The sequence below is a fragment of the Haliotis rubra genome, unplaced genomic scaffold (assembly GCF_003918875.1).
Source record: "Haliotis rubra isolate DU_JTF1 unplaced genomic scaffold, ASM391887v1 Scf117, whole genome shotgun sequence".
NCBI classification, from domain to species: domain Eukaryota; kingdom Metazoa; phylum Mollusca; class Gastropoda; order Lepetellida; family Haliotidae; genus Haliotis; species Haliotis rubra.
The window spans coordinates 1,281,091-1,307,817 of record NW_025765081.1 but is presented as its reverse complement, the minus strand read 5'-3'; the positions used below and the strand labels follow the sequence as shown (position 1 = coordinate 1,307,817).

The following is a 26,727-nucleotide window of genomic DNA, read 5'->3' as shown; positions in this document are numbered from 1 at the left end:
TGTCCCATAGTGTCGTGCGACAAGAACTTCACAGCGCCCAGCGCAAGCTACACATTAAACACCACGGGGCCCGGCCAATGTTCCTGGCAGATCTCTCGCAACACCACTGGTCAGACCTCCATCGTCTTCAGCGAGTTCCTGTTGGGCAAGGAGGACTACCTGGTCGTGTACGATGGAAACGGAAACGAGTCAGAAGTCGTCAACGCTACAGGGAAGAAAGGTATGAGACTACGTTTATAATGTAGAGGGTCTGTTCCACACCACAGAGCAATCGTAGCACCATGATGATTGTTAGTCAAGAATAAAGTATGGGAGTTAAGATGAACTAAGGTCTGCGATGATCATAAATGTATGTTAATGATTGAAAGTTACGATCATCTTTGCGCTAAGACTGCTTTGAGCATCAGGGCCATGGAATGTGTGGTCGAGTCTTACCACAGATAATATTCACTCCTTCTGACGTGGTAAACCTCTTTGGCTGATGTGGCAGACATGTTTAACTGAGCGTGTTTATGTATTGTCTCTGCTATGTTAGAAGTAAAATGTTAATATTTTTGTCACCTGTATGCTATTATAAATCTATTCTTCCCTCATTGGCTGAAATTATATAAAGTATCATTACTTTCTATCAGTAAGATCAAGAACAGTAAACTTGGAAAATGACATTTCACAGGAGAAGATTGTATTTTTTTGTTACCACAAAGATGTGTAACTCACACCTTACATCATGGAGGAAGAACTGCTCTGACCAAATCAGTATTTTGATTGATCAAGTCAGATTCTCTGACCCCTAGTCCATACAGGTTAGGGTTTTCTGCCTTTTAGCCCACATGGGCTTGGAGAGCTGATGATGCTACTGCTGAAACAACTAGTTGTGTATAGTTGGCAAGAAAGAGAGCTTCTGTTGAAAATTTAATTTAGTTTAGTGGGATTTTAAGCACAAATACAGGATTTATGGCAGTGATGTAAATCATAGAATTGTTATCATAGATAGCTATTGTTTCTATTTCAGATTCTTTCCTTGTCGTGACCTTCTCTAAAACAATCAGTATTGAGTACACCCAGGCGTCACCAGGCGCTGTTGGCTTGACATTCAAGTATGACACCACAGGTCAGTTATTTACAATGACATTTGTTTAGCAAAATCAGATCACTTTCCTGTCCTAGTTTTGATTTGCCTTCTGTTTGTAGTTAGTTTCTGATAATGTGTTTATAAGATCAAAGCTGCAGGAAGTTGGTAGTCGATAGAGGAACATTGCTGTTATGTGTGATTTCTGTAGATGTTCACTTGAGAATTGTTTCTAGATCCCTGCATGAGGTTCCTGATTAGAATAAATCCTACGCAATGCTTATCATTGCAGGTGAGTTAATGAATTGAGTGCTCACACTCAGTGACTTGTTTTATGGCATCTTTAGTGTGTCCAGACTTGTCATTTCTAAATGGGGTTGCTTTAAGGCTAAGGGTGGATTTTACTGCTACAGTTTGTTTTTGAAACCATGAGGTGTTTGGATGTCTCAGGAATATCATTTTGTGATTGATCATCCTCAAGTTTATAGTGAGTGAGTGAGTGAGTGAGTTTAGTTTTACGCCGCACTCAGCAATATCCCAGCTATATGGCGGCGGTCTGTTAATAATCGAGTCTGGACCAGACAATCCAGTGATCAACACCATGAGCATCAATCTGCGCAATTGGGAACCGATGACATGTGTCAACCAAGTCAGCGAAACTGACCACCCGATCCCGCTTAGTCGCCTCTTACGACAAGCATAGTCACCTTTTATGGCAAGCACATGGGTTGCTGAAGACCTATTCTACCCCGGATCTTCACGGGTCCTCAAGTTTATAGCTTGAAGAAAAGTGTTTTAGTGGTATCTCAAGAAAGTCTACTCTGTATCAATGAAACTTGGTACATGTATCTTCAACACAAGGCAGAGGTATAAATAGGTTCCGAGAGTCCAATGTACCAGGTCAAAATCACTGTCAGGGTCATTCTAAAGGCGTGTATGGCATACATACTGAAAGGTCTCATTTGAAACTTTTTAAAGCCTTTGTAGTGGTAATATTGTTTGTGTGTTAATAGTGTTGTGAAACTTGGTCATAGAGCAGGAAAGTCAGTGCATGACTCATAAGTAAGGTCAAGGTCATGTGACTGTATTGTTTCATGCAGTGATTATATTCTTATATCAGGTGATATCATTGTTCTGATATCTGCCCAAAGTCACTGTCATCCAAGTAGGTTATGCACTTTCCAATTGTTACATTGAATTCCACCAAAGGACATTATATTTGTTATATATGTAAACAGCCCAATGAAAAAACTTATTATCACAGCTATTGAAAGTCACTCAAAACTGGATTATACTCAAGACAACTCAACATGAGTTCCAGTCAAAGGTTCACATTAAGACTGACTGACGGAGTTTGGTTTTATGCCGCTTTTAGCAATATTCCAGCAACAACACGGCGGGGGATACCAGAAATGGGCTTCACACATTGTGCCCATGTGGGTCACATTAAGATGGCCACTGAACTGGGAAGAACTTTTGAGTGACCTTTGTCGGAGAACAAGGTTACTTGAATAGTCATGGCATAAATGTTGTTATCTTGTTACTTCAAACTGTTTTGCCTGATGTCTCCTTGAATGTACATAATTGTTCCACCTGGCAGCCTTTATTGATTTTTGGTTTTGATGATGTGTAAGATGAAGTGTTTGTATGGTGTGTGAATAACTTCCATTGACTGCAGTCACATAGATGCAACATCCATGAGCAGTCTTGTTTTGGAAGTCTTCTCCAGAGTTTAGTTTTTTTTCAATCTTTTAAAACATACTTTCACCTGTTCAATGTTTTGAAGGCTTTTGGGAATTGTTATACTTTAAGACCCGTGAAGATCTGGGTTAGAATTGATCTTCAGTAACCCATGCTTGTCGTAAGAGGCGACTAACGCTATCAGGTGGTCAGGCAGCTGACTTGGTTGACTCATGTCATTGTATCCCAATTTGCGTAGGTCGATGCTCATATAGTATGACCAGAAATTATTGGGAATTTTAGGAATATGTTTAATTGGATTTCTAGTATAAACAACCTTGACCAGCTATCAAGTGCTTGGTTTCATTCAAGAGAGACAACTCCGTTAATCCTTTTGCATTAGTTTGTGAAGAGTTATCCCCCTTTGTTTACTTGCTAGCAGACAACATTTTCAGTGATCCTCAGTATGGATGATTTAGAGAAGAGGAAGTTGATTTTTGAGTATTTTAACAAGGACATCAGATCAGCTAAAGTGATTTCAAGTAGAACAGGCACCCCTTTGTCCACTGTTTATCGTGTTTTGAAAAATATTGCAAATGGATATGGCATTGAGCACCAGGGAGGCGCAGGTAGGCCAAGAAAGTTGACTGTCGGTGACAGGAGGCGGCTTGGTATTCTTGTTTCTAAAAACAAACGAAGGAGTTTAGAAACCTTAAGGCTGGATATGATTGATAGAGGAACTGTGGCTGTCTGTAAGGAGACAATTAGAACTGAGCTGTATGCAATGGGTTAGCAGAAAAGTCGAGGAATTACATCACCAATCATGAAACCTGAACAAAAGGAGCGAAGGTTGAACTGGTGCTTAAAGCATAGAAATTTTAACTGGGACAATGTGATTTTCTCAGATGAAAGTTCTGTGTGGCTGTTTCCTAATACACTGAAATTCTGGACCAAACTAACTGAAAAACCTTTGTATCAGCGCCCAAAGTACAGTCCGAAATTTAACGTGGGTGGCATATCTGTGTTAGGGGCAACGCGCTACTCTGTGTATTTGAAGGGAATATGAACAGTGAACGGTACACAGATATTCTCGAGGGACATTTACTTCCATCTGCTCACGTGTTCTATGGAAAGTTTTGGATTTTCCAGCAGGACAACGACCCAAAACATCGTTCAAAGCATTCACAGGCATGGTTTTGGACCCAAAATATGACATTATTACATTGGCCAAGCTATAGCCCTGACCTAAATCCAATAGAAAATGTTTGGGGACTTATGAAGGAAAGTGTCAATAAGAAAAATCTGACAAATATTGCCGAAATAAAAGAAGCGGTGGTCCGATATTGGGACATCATGGACCACGACTTTCTAACTTCTTTGATCAGTAGTATGCCCCGCCGCATTGAAGCCTGCATTGCTGCCCATGGTGAATTGACAAAATACTAACTGTTCACCTGTCTTTGAATCTGGAGTTATGTTCTGCTAATATTCACATTTACTACGTGAGTAATGAGTGAAAAATATAAAAACATTTACTATCTTAAATTCTCAATAATTTCTGGTTGTACTGTACTGTTGATTACTGGATTGTCTGGTCCAGAATCGATTATTTACAGGCCACTGCCATGTAGCTTGAATATTGCTGAGTGCTGAGTCTTTGATAAACCATGTTGTGGGTAAAGAAAACTCTAAATCTGATTCCTGGATGAAGATGTGTCAGTGCAGATGCTCTTCTCTGTCTGTAGACTGTCTCCTGGGCATTGAGCCACAGTATGCTGGGAGAATGTCTGCACCCTTCGTACCTCCCTGGCCAGGGGTCTCTGACTTGTCAGTACCACATCGTGGGGCTCCCACAAACACAAGACAAGGTTTTGGCTCTCGGCTTTACCGACTTCAACATCGTGTCCGGCGTGCTGAACATCACAGATGGAGAAAGCTACAACTACACCAATGGTGAGTCCATTATACATCAGTTAGAATCCTTTAGTCAGGTCATGATATTACTTTTCAGGTTTGTGCAAATAGCAGAAATTCTGCAGGCTCATTATCAATGCCCAGGGTGTTCTGCAGGAAAATATAATCTAAGTTTAGAGTGTTCTGTCACTGAAGATTTATGAACATCCTTATATCTGCATATAATTTTGATATTTCACAGGTTAAAAATTTAATTGAAAGTTTCAGGATGTGATTTGAACCTGCAAATTCACAGATCATATTTAGTATTGTAACTGTGTCTACTGAGCCACTCAAGCAGGTCATCAAAGAGTGGTCAGTCTTCCATGCCATGACGTCACGAGTCTGCATGCTGCATTTCTCACTGACATGGGGTATCACAGAGTTGTTGTATGTTCACTTTTTACGGTACTTCTTATAGTTAGACCGTTCCTAAGTTAGCTGAAACAACCCTCCTCACTATTGGTTAAAATGTGAAACCCTTAACTTTGAACGCTTAATTTTATTACTTGGCCCCTGAACTAATTCAGAATATCTCTACTCTGTATCTGGCCCTGCACACTCAAATTGACAATGACAATGTTGGATTGTGGCTTGTTGGCGCAGGATTGTAGGTTTTTGGTTTGAGCAAACCACACTTTACTTGTCCTCGTTGACTAATATTTGTAGTCTTTACTGAATCTCTTGGACTTATATTTTTCATCTTGATCAAACTGATACAAAAGTGTGTGCATGCTTCTGTACATAATTCTTCCAAAATTCCAGGTAGTTTAGAATACTTTCCTTTGTTTCATTCCAGACAATCATGTTCCCCATTATTGATATGTTGTTAGGAGGACAGAAGGTCTTTTTCTATCATGAACTGAACCCGGGTCAATTGCAGTGTTTTGTTATTCTAAATTTTTATTAAGAATCTTGCAGTTTTGTTGGTTAATCTTAATCTCAAATGAAACAATACATTTCAATGTAGATCCTGAAATCATATGACTGACGTTGACCTTGAATATTGACTTGCCATATGATAAGTATTGGCCTGTCATGTGATCAATATTCACACGTCTGCTTGAATACAAGATGGTGTCTGGTACAAATGTTTTACAGTTTAAAACTAGGTCACTACAGTGGAACATCATATGACTTCAATATGACAGACATGACTCTTTGAAGGTCTGACTAAACCTCAGTTTGGGTCACAGTTGGGTCTTTGGGTCATTGAGTCGGTCATTGCAAAGAGGATTTACAAGGCAAATGACTCAAGTTAAATTTGGCTTCATAAGGGACCGTTCATAATTTATGGCAAGGGGGGTGATGATGATTTTTATGGAGAAGCATGTACAATGTGAATGACCCCCCCTAAAATATATGTACAAAATAAGTGAACCCCCTGCATGTCATTTACAAAATCAATGACACCCCCTTCCCTGCCCATTTTTTCTAAGCATAATTTGAAACCTTTTTTTTCTGTACAAAATTGCTGACCGCCCTCGTACATGTGTACAAAATTGATGACACTCTTAGCTCCCCAGAACAAAATGGGTGACACCCCCCATCCCCGGGCTTAAAATCATCAACATCACACCCTCAACACCCCCACGCCTAAGCCATAAATTATGAATGGTCCCTTATGAAGCCTTGTGTCAACATTTCTTGATCATATTTTTTTGTAAGATTCTGATTAAGTTGCTTTTGATTTGAATCTTCAAATACTTTTATCTCATACCAAAAGATGTAGTTATGTAATCTGACAACATTATGATTAGAACTGGTGTCAGACCAATCAGAATATTACAAACTTTAGAATTTGGCTAAATAATGTGCATAAATGGAAACAATACAAGATTGAGGTGTAGCTTTAACCATTTTAATATTTGTTCATTTGAATATATTACAGAATGATTTTAGAACAAACATGAGTGTTATTTCAAACAATAGTTGACTAGCCTCTATTGAAATCATAGTCTATGAAACAATGTCTCTGTTGTGAATCTCATCAGCAGTTAATAACAGATAAAAATACAACCAAGAAATGCTACATGTATTCCATCTATCCAAACCACAATCTCCAAGAGACCAATGATTGAATTTTTTTTTCTGTTGTGCGGCTGGATGTCTGGATTCTCCAAATCCTAGGAAAATAGTCATTGGTGGACTGAGCTATACTTTAAGTATTGTTGTGTAGATGGGTGGAAGTACTGCGTGAATACTGGACTCCATGTGAAGGAAGCTCACTTCATACGATGCCCCTCACAGGACTGATAAAACACTGCTGCAGCAGCCTCTCTGCTGGTAACACTTCCATCTACCTTTGATGTTTTGTGACAGTATGCCATTAGATCACTGCTCGAATGACCTACAACACCCTATGGTGTATTGTGTGTGGATCTACATCCAACAATTACTGACTCTCTCCTCAACAAACAAAGATCTCCAATCAAACTGTCTGTCTGAGCCTTCTCCTTTGCCAGCCCTCAACTGTGGAACTCTCTTCCAAAGGAAATCAGGAACACTTCATCGAAAGAAACTTTTAAATCTCTGCTAAAGACCCATCTGTTCACTGCTGCCTTTCTGTAAAATCCATACAAACTATTTCTTTCCCTAATATTGTCACAGCACCACGGAGCATCTCTATGGTGGATATTAGGCACTTTCTAAATTAATTATGTTATATATTATTTATATTTATGACAGTAATATGTTACCCAACTGGATCACTGGTTGCCACAAGGAGCTCTTCCCACACACTCACACTTCAACATTGGCAATGTCAGGCCGGTACTCCAGTGACATATGCAAACCATCGGTTTGGTCTTTGGAAGGAGGGTCATCACTCTCCTGACCCATCCCTACAGGAGACCTGTCCCTCATGTCAGACATGCCCTCCACACCCAGCCTTGCAAAGGGCCTGTCTTTAACGTCAGACACGCCCTCCACACCCGGCCTTACAGAGGGCCTGTCTCTAACGTCAGATACGCCATCCACACCAAGCCTTACAGAGGCTTGTTTAACGTCAGACGTACCACCAAAACGTATCTTATGGTTTGATTCCTCTGAAGGACTTGCTTCTACAGAATCCCTTCCCTTTCTAGAAGAAGATTTTGATAGCCGTGAAGGTTTTCTTTTTGAGACTGGAGACAAACCACCCTTCTGAGGTCTGGGGAATTCTAACAAATTATGAGAACTTTGTTTCTTTTCCTTGATTGCTGGTGTATGTTCTGGGTACTTCATGGACTTGTTCTGGTTTAACATTTCTAAATATCTCTGCACATCTGATGATGTGTTGTCAAAGTTTAAAGTTTGTACCATCTGTTTCCTCTTCATAATGGAAGAGCCTTTGGAGTAGTTGGTCTGCAGAGAGTCCAGCTCAAGAAAGTAGCGGTCCTCCTCAATGGTTGTCTTCAGGCTCACATCAAAATGTTTGACCTTCTTACAAGTTCCACAGCAGACCTTCAACCTGTGGGGCATGATATTCTCCAAGAACAGAATAATGGACAACCGTTGAAGCTCTCCTTGGGCAAACTTGTTCTCTGATACCATCGCACAGGTCTGTGACATCATGGCAATGAGAGCATTGAGCATGAGGACGTAGGTAAGAAGCACAAAGATGATGAACAGTGTTATAGCAAGCCAGGGGGTCTCTGGCCTGGGTTAGAATGTCGAGTTCTGTCAGTCCTAGCATCAGATTGAATAGTGTGAGGAACGTTTCCCCGAGTGAGCGGAAACCTTCCGGCTGGGTGGACAGAAAGGTGATATAAAGGGCAACTGTGAAAGAGACGAATTCCAGGATGATTATCACCGCAAACCTGACAGCATCCCCTTGCAGGACTTTCTGAATCATGACTGTAAAGAAGCTGAACTTCTTCAGCGCACGGAGGAAGAACGTCAGGAACCACCACCCCAGCAGCAGTGCCAAGATGAGGAGGTAGTTGTTGGTCGGGGAAATCAAGTACCACAGTGAGTCAACGAGGATACTGACTGAGAATATGCACAAGAGTACACGATATGTCCCGTTGTGATGAATTTTCTTCAAGTGGAATTTATATCCTTGGAATATTCTTCGTCGTATCTCAAACAGAATGATCAGTACGCTATGAGAATGTTTACGATGTTAATTATCAAAACAAATAATGTTTTGTTGTACTGATTGTTCAGTCTTGGAGATGGGGTGATGGTTTGTTGTGGTTCTGAGTTCATGGTGTGTAGCACACATGTATACACACACTGGAACAGAGACGTGTTGCCATGGCCAGTTGAGTTGGGTGTAGTGCTGCTTGGTAGCTGCTGATTCAGTATTTCTGTTTTCACCACAGCATAGTAAGTCAAAATTGATATGTAGACTAAATGGAAAAATGCCCAGGTGAAATATAGCCAGCGGTATCGGGACCATTTAGCTCGGATTATTGTCCGCATAACTTTCAGATTCAGCACCTCAAATGCCTGTTGTACATCAATTTCACAGACTGTTTCCAGGATGGGTTTGTATGTTTGTTTGAAGGGGTTGGCGCCAGGTTTTTTGTATCGTGTGTTGCTTTGGTTGACATTTGTCAAGGGCGTGTCTATACTTGAGACTTTGTTCTTCTGATGTGCTTGGGATTGTTTCATCTTGCTGGAGTTTTTTCGCTGCCAGTTTGTCAGGGCAACTGTGTCAATTTCTGTAATGTCATACAGATGAACATCAAACAGGCCATCATGTCTATCCAGCTGACAATAAACACCTTCTATGTTGAGGATGAACCTGAAGATGTCCACTTGCTCAAGGGAGGCTGCAAGTTGCAAGGGTGTCTGGTTACTGAAGTTGGGCAGAAACCATGCCGTAATTAGGTCCTTGTAAGCAAGATGGACTCTTGCGCCAGTAGTTACGACCTCCTCTGCTGGTCTCTCACCAAGCCGTTTGTTTATCTCGTGGCACATCTCCAGCACTGCGTTCGTCTTGTTTGGGTTCAGGCATGCATATTTGATGAGAGAGTGGAACACAGTGTCTCCATAACTGTTTTGGAAGGATATCATGTCTGATGTGCCATACTTGAACATTAGTTCCACAATGTCGATGTCCAGTGTGAGAGCTGCTACTGAGAGAGGGAGCTCTCCCATCATCACTGTGTTGGTGAAGCGGGACCCTGTAGCCACCATCCGAAGCACCTGATCCTTGAACTTCTTCACCACACCGGCCTTCAGCAGCATCCTGACAGCAGCATGGTTACACTTGCTGATGACGATGTGGAGAGTTGTCTGCCCTTCATATTCACCTGTCCTTGACACCAAAAGAAGGCCAGGACACACATCAATGATCCTTTTCATGACAGTGATGTCTTCATGAAACTTTGCAGCCAGGTTGAGGAGGGTCTCATCCTTGTCTCGGTGTGCAGCCAGCAGCTCCGAACCCTCCCATCCCATCCTCTGGAGGACGTCCAGCTGGACCAGAGTGTCCTCCTCCTTGTCTTGCCCAAGAGTCACATTAGTCACCAGTTGCTGTCAGATAGAAGTGAATAGCATTACTACAACACTCACTGATGGACAGAACTTCTAATAATGTTTTGGGAGGGTGGGGTAGCCTAGTGGTTAAAGTGTTCGCTTGTCACACCGAAGGTCTGGGTTCGTTCCCAAATTGGGTACAATGTGTGAAGCCCACTTCTGGTGTTCCCCGGTGTGTTATTGCAGAAATATTGCTAAAAGCGGCTTAAGAACATACTGACTTCACACACTCACTCAAATAATGTTTTCTAGCTACAGATGGAAATATGTTTTTAGTAATAATTACCAGTATGAGTCACTGGAGAATTCGACTCCCTTAAACTTTTTATGATGGTATATGTTTTAAATTGAAAATTTAGAATATAAAACAATCATTTTCTTGGTAAGTCTGCATTGTTCAGACATGATTCTTGATTCTCTCCCACTCCACATTATAGCTGGACCTTGCTTATCTGGACACGTGTGTTTTCTCAAATATTATCTTTGAATCACATTTAGGAATGATACACATGAAAGGGAAAATTTATGAATGTACATCAGTATCTGAATCTTCTGTTACATCCTCAACCCAAATTCTATGGAGACAAAAATGTATAAGATCATTTGGATATCATACACAGTGAACATCATATCCCATCAGTGAATCTAGGTGAACGAAGAGCTGATGACAAACTTGGTGCATATAAATGTGAAATGTGAGATAAAATATCACCAACGTAAATATTTACCATTAAATTGTATTGCCTGTTAAGCTAAACCTGTTTTCTGTCATATGGCTCTGACCAATTTTGCATAATAATTCTGCAGTTTTTCTGCAGTTTTTCAGCCAGGTCTGCAGTCAATGATATTTGTTTTCTACACTCTATTAAGAAAGTGTTGCCTTGCTTGTATTACCTTGAGGAAGTCCTGTTTGTCTGTTTGATACAGCTGGGTGTATCTGGACAGTTGCTGAAGCTGGGCGGGGGGGTCCATCACCACCAGGTGTCCAGTCGACACAGTCTCTCACTCCGACAGACCTTGATGGTTGTACTTGTCATGTTGATTGCTGCAACATAGTACGCCATAATGTAGTCTGTGATCAACCACCACTACTGGTATCTTTCCTACTGGTTGCATGACTGATCACTATTTGAGCCTAGATAAACATGAATTGGTCTGGCTGTACTGAACACATGAATACCTGCCACATGAATATGTTGAAGTAGCTTTGCCATAATTATCTGTATCAAAGGTCAGTGAGTCAACTCCTCCTTTCTTCCACCTCCACCGGAACCTACAGAATTGTACAATGCTTGTGAATATTCCGTCTCTTTTACAGCATTGCCATAAATCCTGTATCTGTGGCTGCAATCACACAAGACCAATCTTAAGAACTTACATCAAAACTCCTCTGTTGTGGTAAATATTCTGGCAAGTTTGAAAGTAAGTCAGAGCTACAGATAATTTTTTGGGTCATTGAGTTATGTACCCGCTTGTCTTCATCTCAATTGGGTATCCTGATTTTCCTTTGAGTAACCTAACAAATTGTACTCACCTCACTCAAAATCTATTGGGTATTTTGCCATTTTCCATTAATTGTAAAAATATAATAAAGTTTAAATGTTAGTGTTTGTTATTTATATTTGATCTGTAATATGAAAAACGATATGAAAGACTGCTAGTTGAGTGTTCATGTGCCGAAATAGAATCTCTCAATATACCTCAGTTGCTTTATCTATCCACCGGTACTCAAGCTGAGATTTGACATTTTTGTGTGTACGCATGTACAATCAAATTTATTGAGTATTTACTAAAATACAAGCGTACTTGTACGCAACAGACGTAATAGGAATTGAGTTTTCACATAAATATTTGCGTAATTTACGCAGATACGCAGCTTATCTGTACCTCTGTAAGTAATTATGAACATGACTAAGGTTTTCAAAGGGGTCCTTCTTCCTGAGGCAGGGGTGTTAGCTGACTGTGAAAGTCCAGTTTCAACCATTGCCAAACTTAATTGGAATTTCATAGTGCAGTCATAGCACCAGTAGTGCTGTTATGAGTTATGTCCTTAATACGTTCCTCCTACTGATGCTTCAGGTTCCACTTTGTCAGCACACAAGTGAAGACATTTCAGACATGTGAGAGAGTTCTCATACTTCAAGACTTTCTCAATGTCTCTGTGATGGCACAAGTCAAGCCAGGTACTGGAGTTGCCTCTGCTTAGTCATGAAGGATTGGTGTTGTTTGATTGGATGGCTATTTTTCATATTCTATAATTTGAACAAGGATCAAAATATTGGTGCAGTGGTTTATAGGTCTTATATATCATAAGAGAATGAAGATTTAACCCTCAGGATGATCAAGGCTGACCTTAAGTCTGCAGGAGTGAAAACTGTAAAAAGATTCTCCGTCGTCCGTCCTAACCATGACTAAAACATTCCAAGGATGACTAAACATTTCACAAAGCTAGTCTGGAAGAAGATGCACTCAGAAGATGAAGAGGGTGTCAGCAATCAGGGAGCCTGTTAGCCTTTCAGAATATATTGACTGTGATTGGTGATATTGTGTATACAGATCTTGATCAGTGTTGGTTACTGCTGTTTTATAAGGAGGAAGGAGGACACCATTATGCAACTGTTTTACCTGCCGGATGTGTGCCCATCACACAATTGACAAAATGGGATATGGTAATAGCTGTGATCTTGTAGGACTGGCAAATGTCCAAGGCCCAGTCCTTCTAAACTGTGTGAACCAATCATGTTGGCAGGTTCGTGTATCACGACAGTAAGATGTGCTTGCCACATCAATAGATGATCAGTCCTTTCATCATCAGACATGAGAAAATGCTCTTACTCAACCATTCACTCATTCTTCTCACGATGATATTAGTTCATACACCCTCACTCTTCTCCCAGTGATATTAGTTCCTCCGCACTTGCTCTTCTCAAGCTCTCAACCCCCTCACTCAATCAATCTTCTCCCAGTGATCATATACTGGAAATTAGTGTTGGGAATTGGTTAAACTCTCTTAATTGATGATTGGTTCAATGCAGCCATTCAATCATCAGAAATAGAGTCATTTATCAAATGTTTCTGTTATGTTTGTTGATGCATAACAAAATAAAGCAAATAAACAGTAGTTCTTTGGGTTGTTGTTTTTTTCAAATTGCATTTGCAAATTTCACATCTTTAAAGGACTAAAATTTCCTGGAGTCTTTAAGATAAATTCAATCATGACTTGGAACGAGCTTATGAAATGTAACTTTAATGGCACAGACAAAACCAACCTTGTGAAAATATTATTAATGCAAACAAGTGTTCCAAAATTGTTTGTGTTTGATTATGAGAAAACATGATTAATTGCTTGGTTGTTTTGTCACTGTGACCAATCTTCGATTTATTCATTTAATCTGACCACCACAAGTCTAAATGTTGCCTACAAAAATGTTTTCAGCATAAAAATTGGAAGGAAAATATTCTAGCCCTTTCTTCAGTGGTAAATTGTTGTATCCATTTAATTTATGTTAATATCTATGAAATGTATTGTGAAACAAAAAATTTGTTAATATTCACTCTATTATGTTGTCATTTTAATCCATTTCTGCGCATACCATTATGAAAATTGATCCGCTACAAGAATGCTGTGCAAGGTATTGTATTTACAGTGTCAACAAATGTTGTTTTGACTTTTGCCTTGATATTGCCTTAGCGTCTCATATTGAAGTTGAGACTACTGCTGAGTCACTGTGAGAGAGGAAAGTCCACGTTTCACAAATAAAAATAATTTCTGATACGCATGTAAAATCTTGGGGATTTTTGCTGTGAAAAGGGATTGTAAATCCTGACATATTTAGTGTGATTCTTTAGTGAACATACTGATCTGCAAACTGAAGTATTTCTACACAAACTGAATCAGTCAACACTCTAGCAGTACTCACAGATGGCACTTTCACCGAGGAGGGCTGTACGGTGTATAGCTGAGACCGGGATAGTCTGTCAGCTGTATGGCATCTTTCCAGTAGCGATAGTTGTAGTCAAATATTTCAAGATTTGTCTACTGGGGTGCCACGGCACTCCTAATCACCCAGACAAGGTCGGTGGAGGACATTTGTCATAGGTACAAAGGGTATTGATTGCTGGCCTCCCCTGCTCATTGCTTCACACACAGACTGCAATATGTGCTGGAAAACAACGGGTGTTGATTGTCATTCTTCATGTCACTTGTAATTCTGTGTGTTGATGTGATTGTAGCAGACTGTCAGATCCAACAGTGTCTGTGCCCCAGTGCTTCACAGTGTCTGTCAGTTCTTCACTGTGTCTGTCCATGTTTCACTGTGTCAGTGCTTCACTGTGTCAGTGCTTCATTGTGTCTGTCAGTGCTTCACTGTGTCAGTGCTTCATTGTGTCTGTCAGTGCTTCACTGTGTCTGTCACTGCTTCACTGTGTCTGTCAGTGCTTCACTGTGTCAGTGCTTCATTGTGTCTGTCAGTGCTTCAGTGCTTCACTGTGTCAGTGCTTCAGTGTGTGTCAGTGCTTCTGTGCTTCAGTGTGTCTGTCAGTGCTTCACTGTGTCAGTCAGTGCTTCACTGTGTCAGTCACTGCTTCAGTGTGTCTGTCAGTGCTTCAGTGTGTCGGTCTGTGCTTCACTGTATCTGTCAGTGCTCCACTGTGTCTGTCAGTGCTTCAGTGTGTCTGTCAGTGCTTCACTGTGTCTGTCAGTGCTCCACTGTGTCTGTCAGTGCTCCACTGTGTCTGTCAGTGCTTCATTGTGTCTGTCAGTGCTTCACTGTGTCGGTCTGTGCTTTACTGTGTCTGTCAGTGCTTCACTGTGTCTGTCACTGCTCCACTGTGTCTGTCAGTGCTTCACTGTGTCTGTCAGTGCTCCACTGTGTCTGTCAGTGCTCCAGTGTGTCTGTCAGTGCTTCAGTGTGTCGGTCTGTGCTTCACTGTGTCTGTCAGTGCTTCACTGTGTCTGTCAGTGCTCCACTGTCTGTCAGTGCTTCACTGTGTCTGTCAGTGCTCCACTGTGTCTGTCAGTGCTTCACTGTGTCACTGCTTCATTGTGTCTGTCAGTGCTTCACTGTGTCAGTGCTTCATTGTGTCTGTCAGTGCTTCACTGTGTCAGTCAGTGCTTCAATGTGTCTGTCAGTGCTTCACTGTGTCTGTCAGTGCTTCAATGTGTCAGTGCTTCAGTGTGTCTGTCAGTGCTTCACTGTGTCTGTCAGTGCTCCACTGTGTCTGTCAGTGCTTCACTGTGTCTGTCAGTGCTTCACTGTGTCAGTGCTTCACTGTGTCTGTCAGTGCTTCACTGTGTCTGTCAGTGCTCCACTGTGTCTGTCAGTGCTCCACTGTGTCTGTCAGTGCTTCACTGTGTCTGTCAGTGCTTCACTGTGTCTGTCAGTGCTTCACTGTGTCAGTGCTTCACTGTGTCTGTCAGTGCTTCAATGTGTCTGTCAGTGCTTCACTGTGTCTGTCAGTGCTTCACTGTGTCTGTCAGTGCTCCACTGTGTCTGTGCTTCACTGTGTCTGTCAGTGCTTCACTGTGTCTGCTTCACTGTGTCTGTCAGTGCTTCACTGTGTCTGTCAGTGCTTCACTGTGTCTGTCAGTGCTTCAGTGTGTCTGTCAGTGCTTCACTGTGTCTGTCAGTGCTTCAATATGTCAGTGCTTCACTGTGTCAGTCAGTGCTTCAATGTGTCAGTCACTGCTTCAGTGTGTCTGTCAGTGCTTCACTGTGTCTGTCAGTGCTTCAATGTGTCTGTCAGTGCTTCAATATGTCAGTGCTTCATTGTGTCTGTCACTGCTTCAATATGTCAGTCAGTGCTTCAATGTGTCTGTCAGTGTGTCTGTCTGTCAGTGCTTCACTGTGTCTGTCAGTGCTTCAATATGTCAGTGCTTCATTGTGTCTGTCAGTGCTTCAATATGTCAGTGCTTCATTGTGTCTGTCACTGCTTCAATATGTCAGTCAGTGCTTCAGTGTGTCAGTGCTCCACTGTGTCTGTTTTAGTGCTTCACTGTGTCGGTCTGTGCTTCAGTGTGTCTGTCAGAGCTCCACTGTGTGAGATAATTATGGATTCACAACCATACAATAATGAAAAGTGTTATTTGGGTGTTTCAGTCACAGGTGTTAGGGTGGTGATATCACAGGTACTTAACTCACCATGTCGTGGACCAACTTTTTAGTGTTGGGTGCATAGAAAATTAACGGTATTCTATAGTTTGGCATGAAATGCATGTGGACCCGTTTTTTTGTAAATATCTCTTCATCCAATGACGCAATCGATCTCAAACTGTGCAAGTGGATGTTTTGTCAGACAACCTAATCACATTGTAAATCACCGATTTTTTGCAGTTGTATTAAAGAATCTGTCTATGTAACTGTCAACAAAATAAACAGCAGAACGCAGACGGCTTGCAGAGGGAGGGAGCCAATGACCTGTAACGATCGCACGAGTTTCACGTCAATGCATTTCCTCAAGTTTTCCATGGTTTTGCCGAACACCGAATTGTTCATGAGTTTGTTGAGGTTTTTCTCAAAGTCTCTTGAGGCTCGTTTTCTCAATTCGGTGTTCAACCGAATGTACGGTTCCATCCAGGGTTTTTGATCGAATTTGAGCACCTGATGTATTTTGGTCAGCTTCATACCCAATGATAGGTACAGCTGCAGGTTGCGATAGTGCGCGACGTACATGGTTTTGTTCATCAAGTTCGGGACGAGTTTTTCCACGTCAGCCAGGGTGTTTTCTCCCAACAAGTCTCGCTGATAGTCGGACATCCAGCCTCGATCGACCATCAATCATTCGGGAGCCAGCGGGTAACTGTTGTGCGATTTGTGCAATGCTTCGAGATAGTCCAAATCCACTTTGAACAGGTAGCCTACCTCAAAGTTGTCGGGGATGGCCATAATGTTTTTCGGATTAAATGCTCGCTATTAACCCATTCGAACCCGCCCGTAGGCAAATACTGACTCATGGCCCAGCCGTACAGGTTGTTGGCGTCGAGATAGAGGAGATGATTGGTGGGCTTGTTCGAATCGTAGTTTTCCACATAAGGGTTGTTGGCTTTCGCGTACCGTTTGGAGGACATGGAAATCCCGCCTCACAAGTGCATGTCATAATCCGTTAACAATTCCAGTTTGACGCCCGTTTTTTTCAAGAGCGCATCCCACTAGAGACCGGAGCTGGTGTAGTACCAAGCAGGGTCGAGTTGATACTGTTTCAAACACGTTTTTCTGAACGTCTCGAACACGTCGGCCAGCAGCAGCGTGTCCGTTTTCAAGTACAGGTTCGAGATGGCCTGCATGATCAAGTGAGCATCGTACCCTCTCAAATTGTGGAAGACCACGGGGATGTTGATTTTTTTGGGATCGATTCTAAGTTTTAAGTTGCACGCGTTGTGAGTGGCACCTCGGTATCGACCGGTGATGTGACAATGATCTCTCACCGAATCCCCATTCAGGGATCCTCGACATACGTGACAATATCTAGCTCGTCGATGAGCGAACTCATCCTCCGGCGTCATATCCATGGAGGCAGGAGCCGACAAAGCTTCCCTGATGTTTCTCTCTTCGCGTTGTAAGAACGTGAGAAACGTTTTGGCCGCTCCAGGACCTCGGTAAATCAACGGTGGTTCCGTTTTTCCATCACATTGGACGACCACGTACCCGAACCCGCAAGCTTGGTGTTCTTGCGTTTTGTACGTGAAACTTTTTTCCGGGAATGGCGCGACGGTGTTCACCTGTTTGATGAGAGCTTCGAAGTCGGCGTAGATGACGTAGGGCAAAGGCATTTGATGTTTGTGGTTGATGAATTTTAAGATGTTTTTATTTTCTTGAGGCGTATCGATTCTGATCGCCCTCTCTCCCATGCCTCGGCAATCCTCCAGGTGCGATTCTAATAAATCAGCGCTAGAATACCCATGCAGGCACCGTTCGCAGAAATGTTTCTTTTTGGCGTGTTTGGATTAGTCGTACAACAATCGGCTCAGACTTTTAATCGCCGTGTAGTGATACTGGTCGCCCTTTTCAACGTGAAATAAATTGATTCTGCGTACGGTTTTATCACTCACAGAGCTTATCCTGTGCACGATGGTTTTGTCGCCTTCGTGGCTGAACACGTTGACAGCCGTCTTGTTTTGCTTTTCGAATCTGGTCCAGTAGGAGATGGGTAGATGAAACGCCTGCACGGATCACCCGTTGCGTAACAGCTATGACCACCACCACCGCGCAATAATTATTAACATCATCGCCTTTGGTTTCGGGGTTAACGAGGGCCTTTTTATCTCTGAAATGCTTGGGCACCAGTATGTGCAATCCACCTCTGGAGTGGCATGTAGTTTGCTATGTCGAGATAAAAATGGTGTTGATTTTGTCTACCACCCATCCAGAGCCCATGTGGGTATATTTCTCCAACGATTCTTGTAGTTTTTGGAACGACGCGTCGATGGAGGATTCAATCGATTCTGGTTGAGTTAGGACTTCCTGTTTGCCTCTGACATAGGGCATGATGGACTTGGTACTGCCGCCCGACTGAGGTTTTTGGAGCGACATTTTAAGGGTATTTGATTTTAAGGGTATTTGATGCTTCTCAAATCGTTTAATTCTTCGCGAAGTTTACTGTCGATTAAGGGTTTGATTTTATCGGTATCGATATTAGAATCGACCACCATTTTCCAACCTCGGAGATACTTACCCACCACGTGGTCCATCGGCACAAATCTTAACTCGACCAGCTCGGTGTCTTCCAGGACTTCGATCAGCTCAGCTTTTCTCATGCGAGAATAACCAGTCAATCCACGTTTTTTAGCTCGAGCTTTGAGCTCTCGTACAGTTGGGGGCTTGTCATAGTTCATGTCCAGCAAGGTGAGCAATTCGGCTTTCCTCATGCGAGAATAACCAATCATACCACGCTTCTTAGCCAACGCTTTAAGTTCTCCGACGGTAGCCATGATTGTATACCATATGAAAGCTGTTTCTCTAATTGGTTGTATACCATATGAATGTTGTTTCTCTAATTAATTGTATACTGTATGAATTTTTTTTAAACGTTAATCTTCCTGAGTCTCCTACATTCACTGATAAAATCTGTCTGCCTTTTATTGATGGGTTTCATTCTTTGTCAGCCCCATGTGCTTTATACAAGCCATAATGACCTTTGACTCCTAAATTCCCAAGGGCCACATGTTGTATACCTTATGAAAGTCAAATGTCTAAATGAATGGTACTGCATGCGGATGGGGTATACCTTGGAAACTGGTGTCTGCGTTTTCTCGTCGACCTGTCTGTTTGCTCGCCATCCAGAAATGTGATTTTCCAGAAGGGGTCTCTGCCATCCACAGGTTTGCAAAACAGATGTATCGTGGGATCGAGCGAACTATCCTGTATCTACAAGGGCTGGACGAAAATGGAGCGCCAAAAGACGATGTAGACATTGGATGGACAGTGCCGTAGCGGATATAGATCTGTCGACAAAGCAAAGCCCAGCTCTGTGTAGTCTAGGGCCCATTCGCACAACGCCAAACAAAAAGAAAGCTAGAATCGTACCAGTAGAAACTACAACACAACGCCACCTCTAGAAGTACAAGTCCACAGACTCTTTCCATAGCTGACAGACCCTCCGACAGCTCGCCTAGTATTTTTGCAGATGCAAAGGACGAATGGAGTCGTAGACTTGTCTAGGCCCGTTTTCGTATTCCAACTGCTTTTCGTGGAATACGTGGTACGGAAAGTAGGGCGCACGCCCGAACGAAAAAAAACAAACGCATGGTTCGTATACCCTACTACAATACTTTTTTCCAAATCGGTTGCATTCCACACATAGACTTCTCTACTCCATGTAGTGGGGATCCCCAGGTTTGGCCGTGGAAGCTGGTTTGGGCATTTCTGTCTTCTCGTCGACCGGTATGTGGACCGGCGTGCTAACGGTTGTGCTGTGCTTCCAGGCCTTGTGGACGACCTTCCAGAGAAACACGGCAGCTATCGAAAGGTAGGTCCACCTTTGGGCCAATTCTACCATCTGCCACACCTTCTCGATATCCAGACGGGTCTCTTCTTGTTCCTCCTCGACGCTTTCTATTTCCTCCTGAAGTTCTTCGTCGTCGTCGTCCTTGTCTAGTCTAGACAAGATGTCGCCCAACAAATTCGTGGTTTGCTCCGCACGAACTGAGAACATCATCGCGGTTTGCTCCACACGAGCCGACAACATCGTCGCGTTTTGTTCCACACGAGCCTCGAGCCTCCCCAAGCGGTCGTAGAAGTCCTGGACGGTGGGCGCAGTCGACGGTTCTGCAGCAGGCAATACGGTTGTGCTGGAGGTCGGAGCTATCTCGCCGGTGGGCAAGAGGGTCGACGGTTCTGCAGCAGGCAATACGGTTGTGCTGGAGAGCGAGGTCGCGTTTGGAGCAGGGGAGGAGGAAATGGGATTTGTAGGTATTTGCATATCTTCTTCTGTATTCCATATTTTGCGTAGTCGATTGGAACCGATTCCAAATCGATTTGTCCACGAATCTCCTCCACTTGCTCTTGCGATAGTTGTCTTTTCGGAGGCATTGTGTTTGTGCTATATATCTAGCCTAGTCTGTCTAGGTTCTGCCTAGTGTGTACTTAGTTTGCCTAGTCTGTCTAGGTACTGCCTAGTTTTCCATATAGACAATGGTGTTGATATATAGCACAAACACACAGGATACAGGATAGTTCGCTCGGTCCCACGATATATCTGCTTTGCAAACCTGAGGATGGCATAGATCCCTTCTGGAAAGTCTACACATTTCTGGATGGCGGGCGGGGAAAAAATGCAAAAGGTAGTATCAGTCCTAGTAGTCCTGACCATTTTTGTGCTCTTGATAAGGTACCTCTACCAGCCGGGAGAACACGAAGGAGACACTCAGAAACGAGCCACCGATTTGACATGGTCGATCAAAACTTACAACATAGATAAAGTGGACATCAAAGACGACGAACCCGAACTTGTACTATTTGCAAGATGGGCCACCGAGAGGTTTCGCCAGAGAGGAATTATTGGCCATACCCCACGACACAATGTTACCCCCACCCAAGAAGTAGCGATTCAAAATATTTAACACTTACCTCCATGTCGAGTGTTGGCTCGCGGTCGCCAGGAAGCCAGAGGTATTGATCATACCTCATGACACAATGTTGCCACCGCTCAAGAAGTAAACACAACAGTGTCACGTGACCAAGAAAGTTTTGGCTCGAGGTCATAGTGACCAGGAAGTTGGCTGGGGATTCAAAAGTGGTATATACAATAGCGGAAGAGATTAGGGCCTGATAAAAGCTTTTATAAATAAAGCTTTACAGAGGCTTTTGTCAAAAGTGATCTCGTACCGCTATTCTATATACTACTGGAGAGAAAAAAAATTGAAAGATTTGTGAATTCTGCATTGAAAACAGATGCAAATCAGAGCTTTTACAGTCCCATTACTAGATCAGATGTCAAAACATTTACTGACATGACAAAGGCAATTGAATTCAAGAGCAAAGTAGGAAACGTCTTGACTAGAAATCATATTTCGTCGCGCTCTGATCCTATCCTTCAGGGGCGGATACAGCTTATTGAGAAGGTGTGTTTGTGGGTGTGTGTGTGTGTGTGGGGGTGTTGCACAGTTTAGTTTCACGAGAGTTTCAATGGTCATTTAATAAAATTTCTGGACAAAAGGGGTGTGTGCACACACGCACACACACCAGATCCGCCTATTTCCTTGCTACATGTGAAGATGTCACTCTGGAAACTGTTCTCAGGCACCATATAGGTTCCGTTTTAACTTCTCATATCCTTGAAGAAGGCACCATTAGGAAATGTGCAAAGTGTGACCTTGGATACATACTAGAGAAGTACCAAAGCATAATGAAATATCTTCAGATACATCCAGTCAGACAGTTTACATTCGAAATGGCATGGCAGGACTCCACATGATGTCAGGGAACACCTTTTCCATTTGACAATTTAGCAGACTCAGCTTATGTACTGCTTCAACAAAGCAGATGTTGTTGTAGATGTTTTAATAGGTACGACCATAATGAGTGAGAACCAGGAGAAGGATGGGAGCTGCATACAGTAGCAAGTAATTAGTTGTTGATGTGACCCTGGTTAGATTTCTTTGTGACTAAGCAGTATTTCATGACCAGGACCATCTTAATGGACATCCAGAGAGAAAGTTGATGCCAGCTGGGGGATTCAGCAATAGTGAGAAGACTAGTTAGAAGGAAGAAGATGCCCTCTCCATGGAGAAACTGACACCTGTATAATTCTTCATTCCATACATGTAGATATGGAATTTGCTTCTAGGTCCATTCAAGGCCAACTGAAGACACCTAACAGTGATTTTGCTTGTTTTCAATGGCAGGATCAAGTTTAGAAAATGCATTGTGGGCCGTTAGAATCATCGCAGCACAATTATATGAGCCTAAAGGAAAACAGCAAGGCAGTCACGGTACACTGAGCACTCTCGGAGCAAAGAAATGATTTGAGTCTTCTTTGTGCCTCCATGTGAATATAGTTTCACTTAACATGTACGACGTGCATGTTGGCAAAGCAGAGTATGGATATCATTCCGTATTGCAAAATAAGTTTTGGGTGTCCCGTGGCCTTTTGACTGGAGGAAAGAGAATGACGATCTGGAACCTGTGTACTTTCAATGTATGATGGCAGAAGAGATACTACAGTGTTGTCTCTACTCCTGAAAGAACTGAAAATTTGGACTGGACTGTTTGCCTGCAAATAATGCAACCATATACCTAAATGCGCATTTGTCAGGGAGGTATAAAGTGTCTGAATCAGTTGGAAAAGTAGACATTCACAGAAAACTGTAGATAAACACTGACAATGCTATATGAAAATAACCTTGGAAGATTTGCAACATCGTGCATCTCCAAAGATTATCATTCTAAGAGTCAAAAAGACATATGTCTCGATTTCATTGCAATGTTTGAATTATTTTCCCTAGTGTTATCTAATACTTTACACAATTTCTATTGCCTTGGGATGGGCACAGAGATTTCACGCAAAGAGAACGTTTCCTGATGAAACTGATAAGTAAATTTCCAAAAAGGCTGATTTCCCCAAAAATATGATTTTCAGGTTTTATCTGAATTATTGCCTTTTGGTCATTTAATTAAATAAAAACAATTCAGAATATGCCTTAACACCATTAGTGATGGAAACTTAACAAACAAAATGAATGATTTATATATCTAAATTAAACATCGTAATTATATGTTTTGGGGCGTGTGGGATCACGTGACATGCAGTTTTAAAACTGGACCATATCTGGCCACCACCTCATGGCCTATGTTAATGTAGGCACAATAGGCTTTCCAATGAGCCATAATATGTCCATACAAGAGATGGGGGCATTAAACTCCTTTATTAGGCCACTTTTCTTAAAGTCGCTGCTCTCCTAACAGCCACAGATATTTATGATACAAGTATGAAATTATTAGTGTGATAGAACCATTATAGGAGATGCTACACGTTTGTCAGGAGTGAGTGAGCGAGTTTAGTTTTACGCTGCACTCAGCAATCTACCAGCCATATGGCGGTGGTCTGTAAATAATCGAGTCTGGACCAGACTATCCACTGATCAACAACATGAGCATTGATCTGCGCCATTGGGAACCGATGACATGTGTCAACCAAGTCAGCAAGCCTGACCACCCGATCCTGTTAATCACCTCTTACGACAAGCATGGGTTACTGAAGATCAATATTCTAACCCGGACCTTTACAGGTGACATTTGTAAGGAGAGGGGGAATGCCGGAACAGATAGTTGCTGTGATAAAACTGTTCTAGAACAGTACCCAATGTAATCATAGTGTGACGCTATAAAAGACTTAGGAATGGAATTATGGAATATTAGAATAAACCTTTGATTTCTACAGAAATGTTTAATTGGCAGCGTATAACTTTTGAAGACTTAAAGCTCATATGTTTGCTTTCAAAACTCTTCAGATACTACAAAATTTTCGGTTGCCATAGGTTTGCATTTGTTAAATCTCTTTACTGATTAGCCTGACAGCCTGGTCAGAGATAACGCAAAGTCATGCCCCTGTCAGCTGGTTGTTTGTCTGTAGTGTGTGTTCTGTGAGTAGGTTCTGAGTGCCATGGGCATGGTCCAGTGTTGGGTCATGTCAGTGTTGGGTCATGTCAGGCTGAGGCTCTGCTGACAGAAGTTACACAATATGCATGAAAGGGAAGCTAGCTTTTGCCAACAATGTGCACACAATATTTAAATCAGATGGTAACAGGCATACTGAGTGCATAAATGATTGTCTATGCTTACTGTATACCCCAGCACATGCAGATATAATGGACTTGTTGAAATAGATTTAAATAATTCAGATAGCTTCTCCTGGAATGACTCATTCCTTTGTTGCTGAGGTTGTACAAGTGTTTCGGTAACTTACTGATCAGCAGTTAGAGTTTGTTCTCAAACTTTCAACAAATGCAGGCGGCGGCGTGGTAGCCTAGTGGTTAAGGCTGTCGCTTGTCACGCCGAAAACTCAGGTTCGATTTTCCACATAGGTACAGTGTGTGAAGCCTATTTCTGGTGTCCCCCATCGTGATATTGCTGGAATATGGCTAAAAGTGGTGTAAAACCCAACTCACTCACTTCAACAAATACTTCAACCCAGGTAATGACATCTGAGCAGTGTAGGTTGTGAACATCGGGTGGTTGGGTAGTCTAGTGGTTAAAGCGTTCGCTTGTCATACCAGAGACCACACATGGGTACGCGGGCAAGTATCTGGTTTCTCCTGCCTTGATGGTACTGGAATATAGCTAATATCTTTTATGAAACCTGACTTGCGGATCACTGATCACTCGAAGTGATGAGTTGACTAGCAGGGTTCTCTTAGTAAAATTCTTGATTGTATATCTCAGCAGATTTCAAATAGATTAACAACTTATAAGCCAGTTTTGGAAGAAACAGCACCCCAGTTTGTGGATATGTGTCTTTTCCTACCATCAAAACTAACAGTAAACCCAACGGTAATCTGAAATGTAAACAGTGAAAGGATTTCCCTCTAGTCACACAGGTAAAAATTCCAGATAAGTCTCTATAAATATGGCAAATCAGAGGCCCAGATAAGCTGCGTATCCGGGTAAAATACGCATATAAAATTTCCAATTACGCATTGAAAAATAATTTGTGCGTACCAGTTACGCATTTTAAATGTTAGATACGCAAAAAGTTTAAAGAAATGCATACAGAATATATTTATAAAAATCGCTTGCGTAATGAAAAAGACATGGATTGCTATCAAGTTGTACTGTTAGTATAGGACAAGTGTTGTACTGTCAGTATAGGATGAGTGATTTTTTATGAAATCATTTCCATTATATTTAAGTTGGTTTTGATTAGGTATGACATAAGGCAGAACATACCTCCTTAGTAAACTTACTCAATGACATAATACTTAGGTGAGTAAAATGACTGAAATACGCACATATTTGAAAGCAGTGGATAACGGAAAATGAAATACCCACTCAACATTCATAATACCCACTCCAAAAATATACAGTCGGTACAGTACCCACATGAGCTAAATCTTATCTGGAGCTCTGGCAAATAAATAAACATATTCGAGCTAAATAAGGTAATCTGAAATTAACAACACTTTGTATTTAAATAATGTATTTACCTTTCATATTTTGCTGGCCTATTGTTTGAGTGCTTCCCCTGGTATTCCTTGTGCCTGTAGTCAGTGTTCAAGTAGTGCATGGTGGTATTGATTGTACATGGGTAGGTGAGGAACAGCGGAGCTGGGCTTAAGGTGAACGAGTGGGCTAAGATTGCTAGACTGCAATGTCATCACATTCTGTGAATGAGTAATGAGATTATATTGATTTGTTGTTTCCATGCTGAATACTGAAACCCGAGCTCTATAACAAATTTTCCGCAATAACAATAACACTATAATTATATATTTTGAAAACAAAATACCTTCCTCAAGTAGTTTATCCTATTGATCAAAATCTGATAATTAATGTATACTGGCCTGCAAGTTTAATGAGATGTACTGATTGGTGTCTAGAATTAATCAGAAGCTGCCTGTCCTTTCTAGGATGTTTATTTGAAGCAACATGGCTAGCTCAGTGTTCACATGCCTAGACATCTGATATGTGGATACGGCAACTCTACTGCAGCACAAAACATATCTTTTATATGTTTGGCAGAATTGCCACTTACTTTTGGCAGTTATTTGTTTCGTAAGCTGACTCTACACTATGTCCTAGGTCAACATAGGCCTCCAAATCTAATGACCTTAGTGCAGTTTTGTACGTCACCCGAGAAAACCTATACGCCTCAAGAACTGAACCCTTATTCTTGGTTTTAATCTTTGCAAGATATTCCTTTGATTTTTTTTAAAGAACAAATAAACTGTTGTTTTTTGTACTCTTTTAACCATTACATATGAAAGACGTGTGGTTAGTCTCAAGCGGAATGCCAAATTTGTTTTTAAAAAACTTGTGGTTAATTAATACCGAGCGATTAAAAGTTGCCCAAAAGTTGCCTCCTTCGCTATCGCCCGCCAATGAAACCACAGAGAGGTTACGTTA

At 41.9% G+C, this 26,727-nt stretch overlaps 1 protein-coding gene across 1 annotated transcript; it reads right to left on the bottom strand.

Annotated features, from left to right (window-relative positions):
• Positions 1-6,625: 6,625 nt before the first annotated feature.
• Positions 6,626-25,926, bottom strand: LOC124257668 (transient receptor potential cation channel subfamily V member 6-like). The gene is given in 5 exon segments (XM_046691792.1): positions 6,626-8,335; positions 8,337-8,798; positions 8,801-10,168; positions 11,066-11,216; positions 25,809-25,926. Coding segments are annotated over 4 exon segments (2,799 nt in total). The 5' UTR covers positions 11,144-11,216; positions 25,809-25,926; the 3' UTR covers positions 6,626-7,444.
• Between the last annotated feature and the right edge of the window lie 801 nt (positions 25,927-26,727).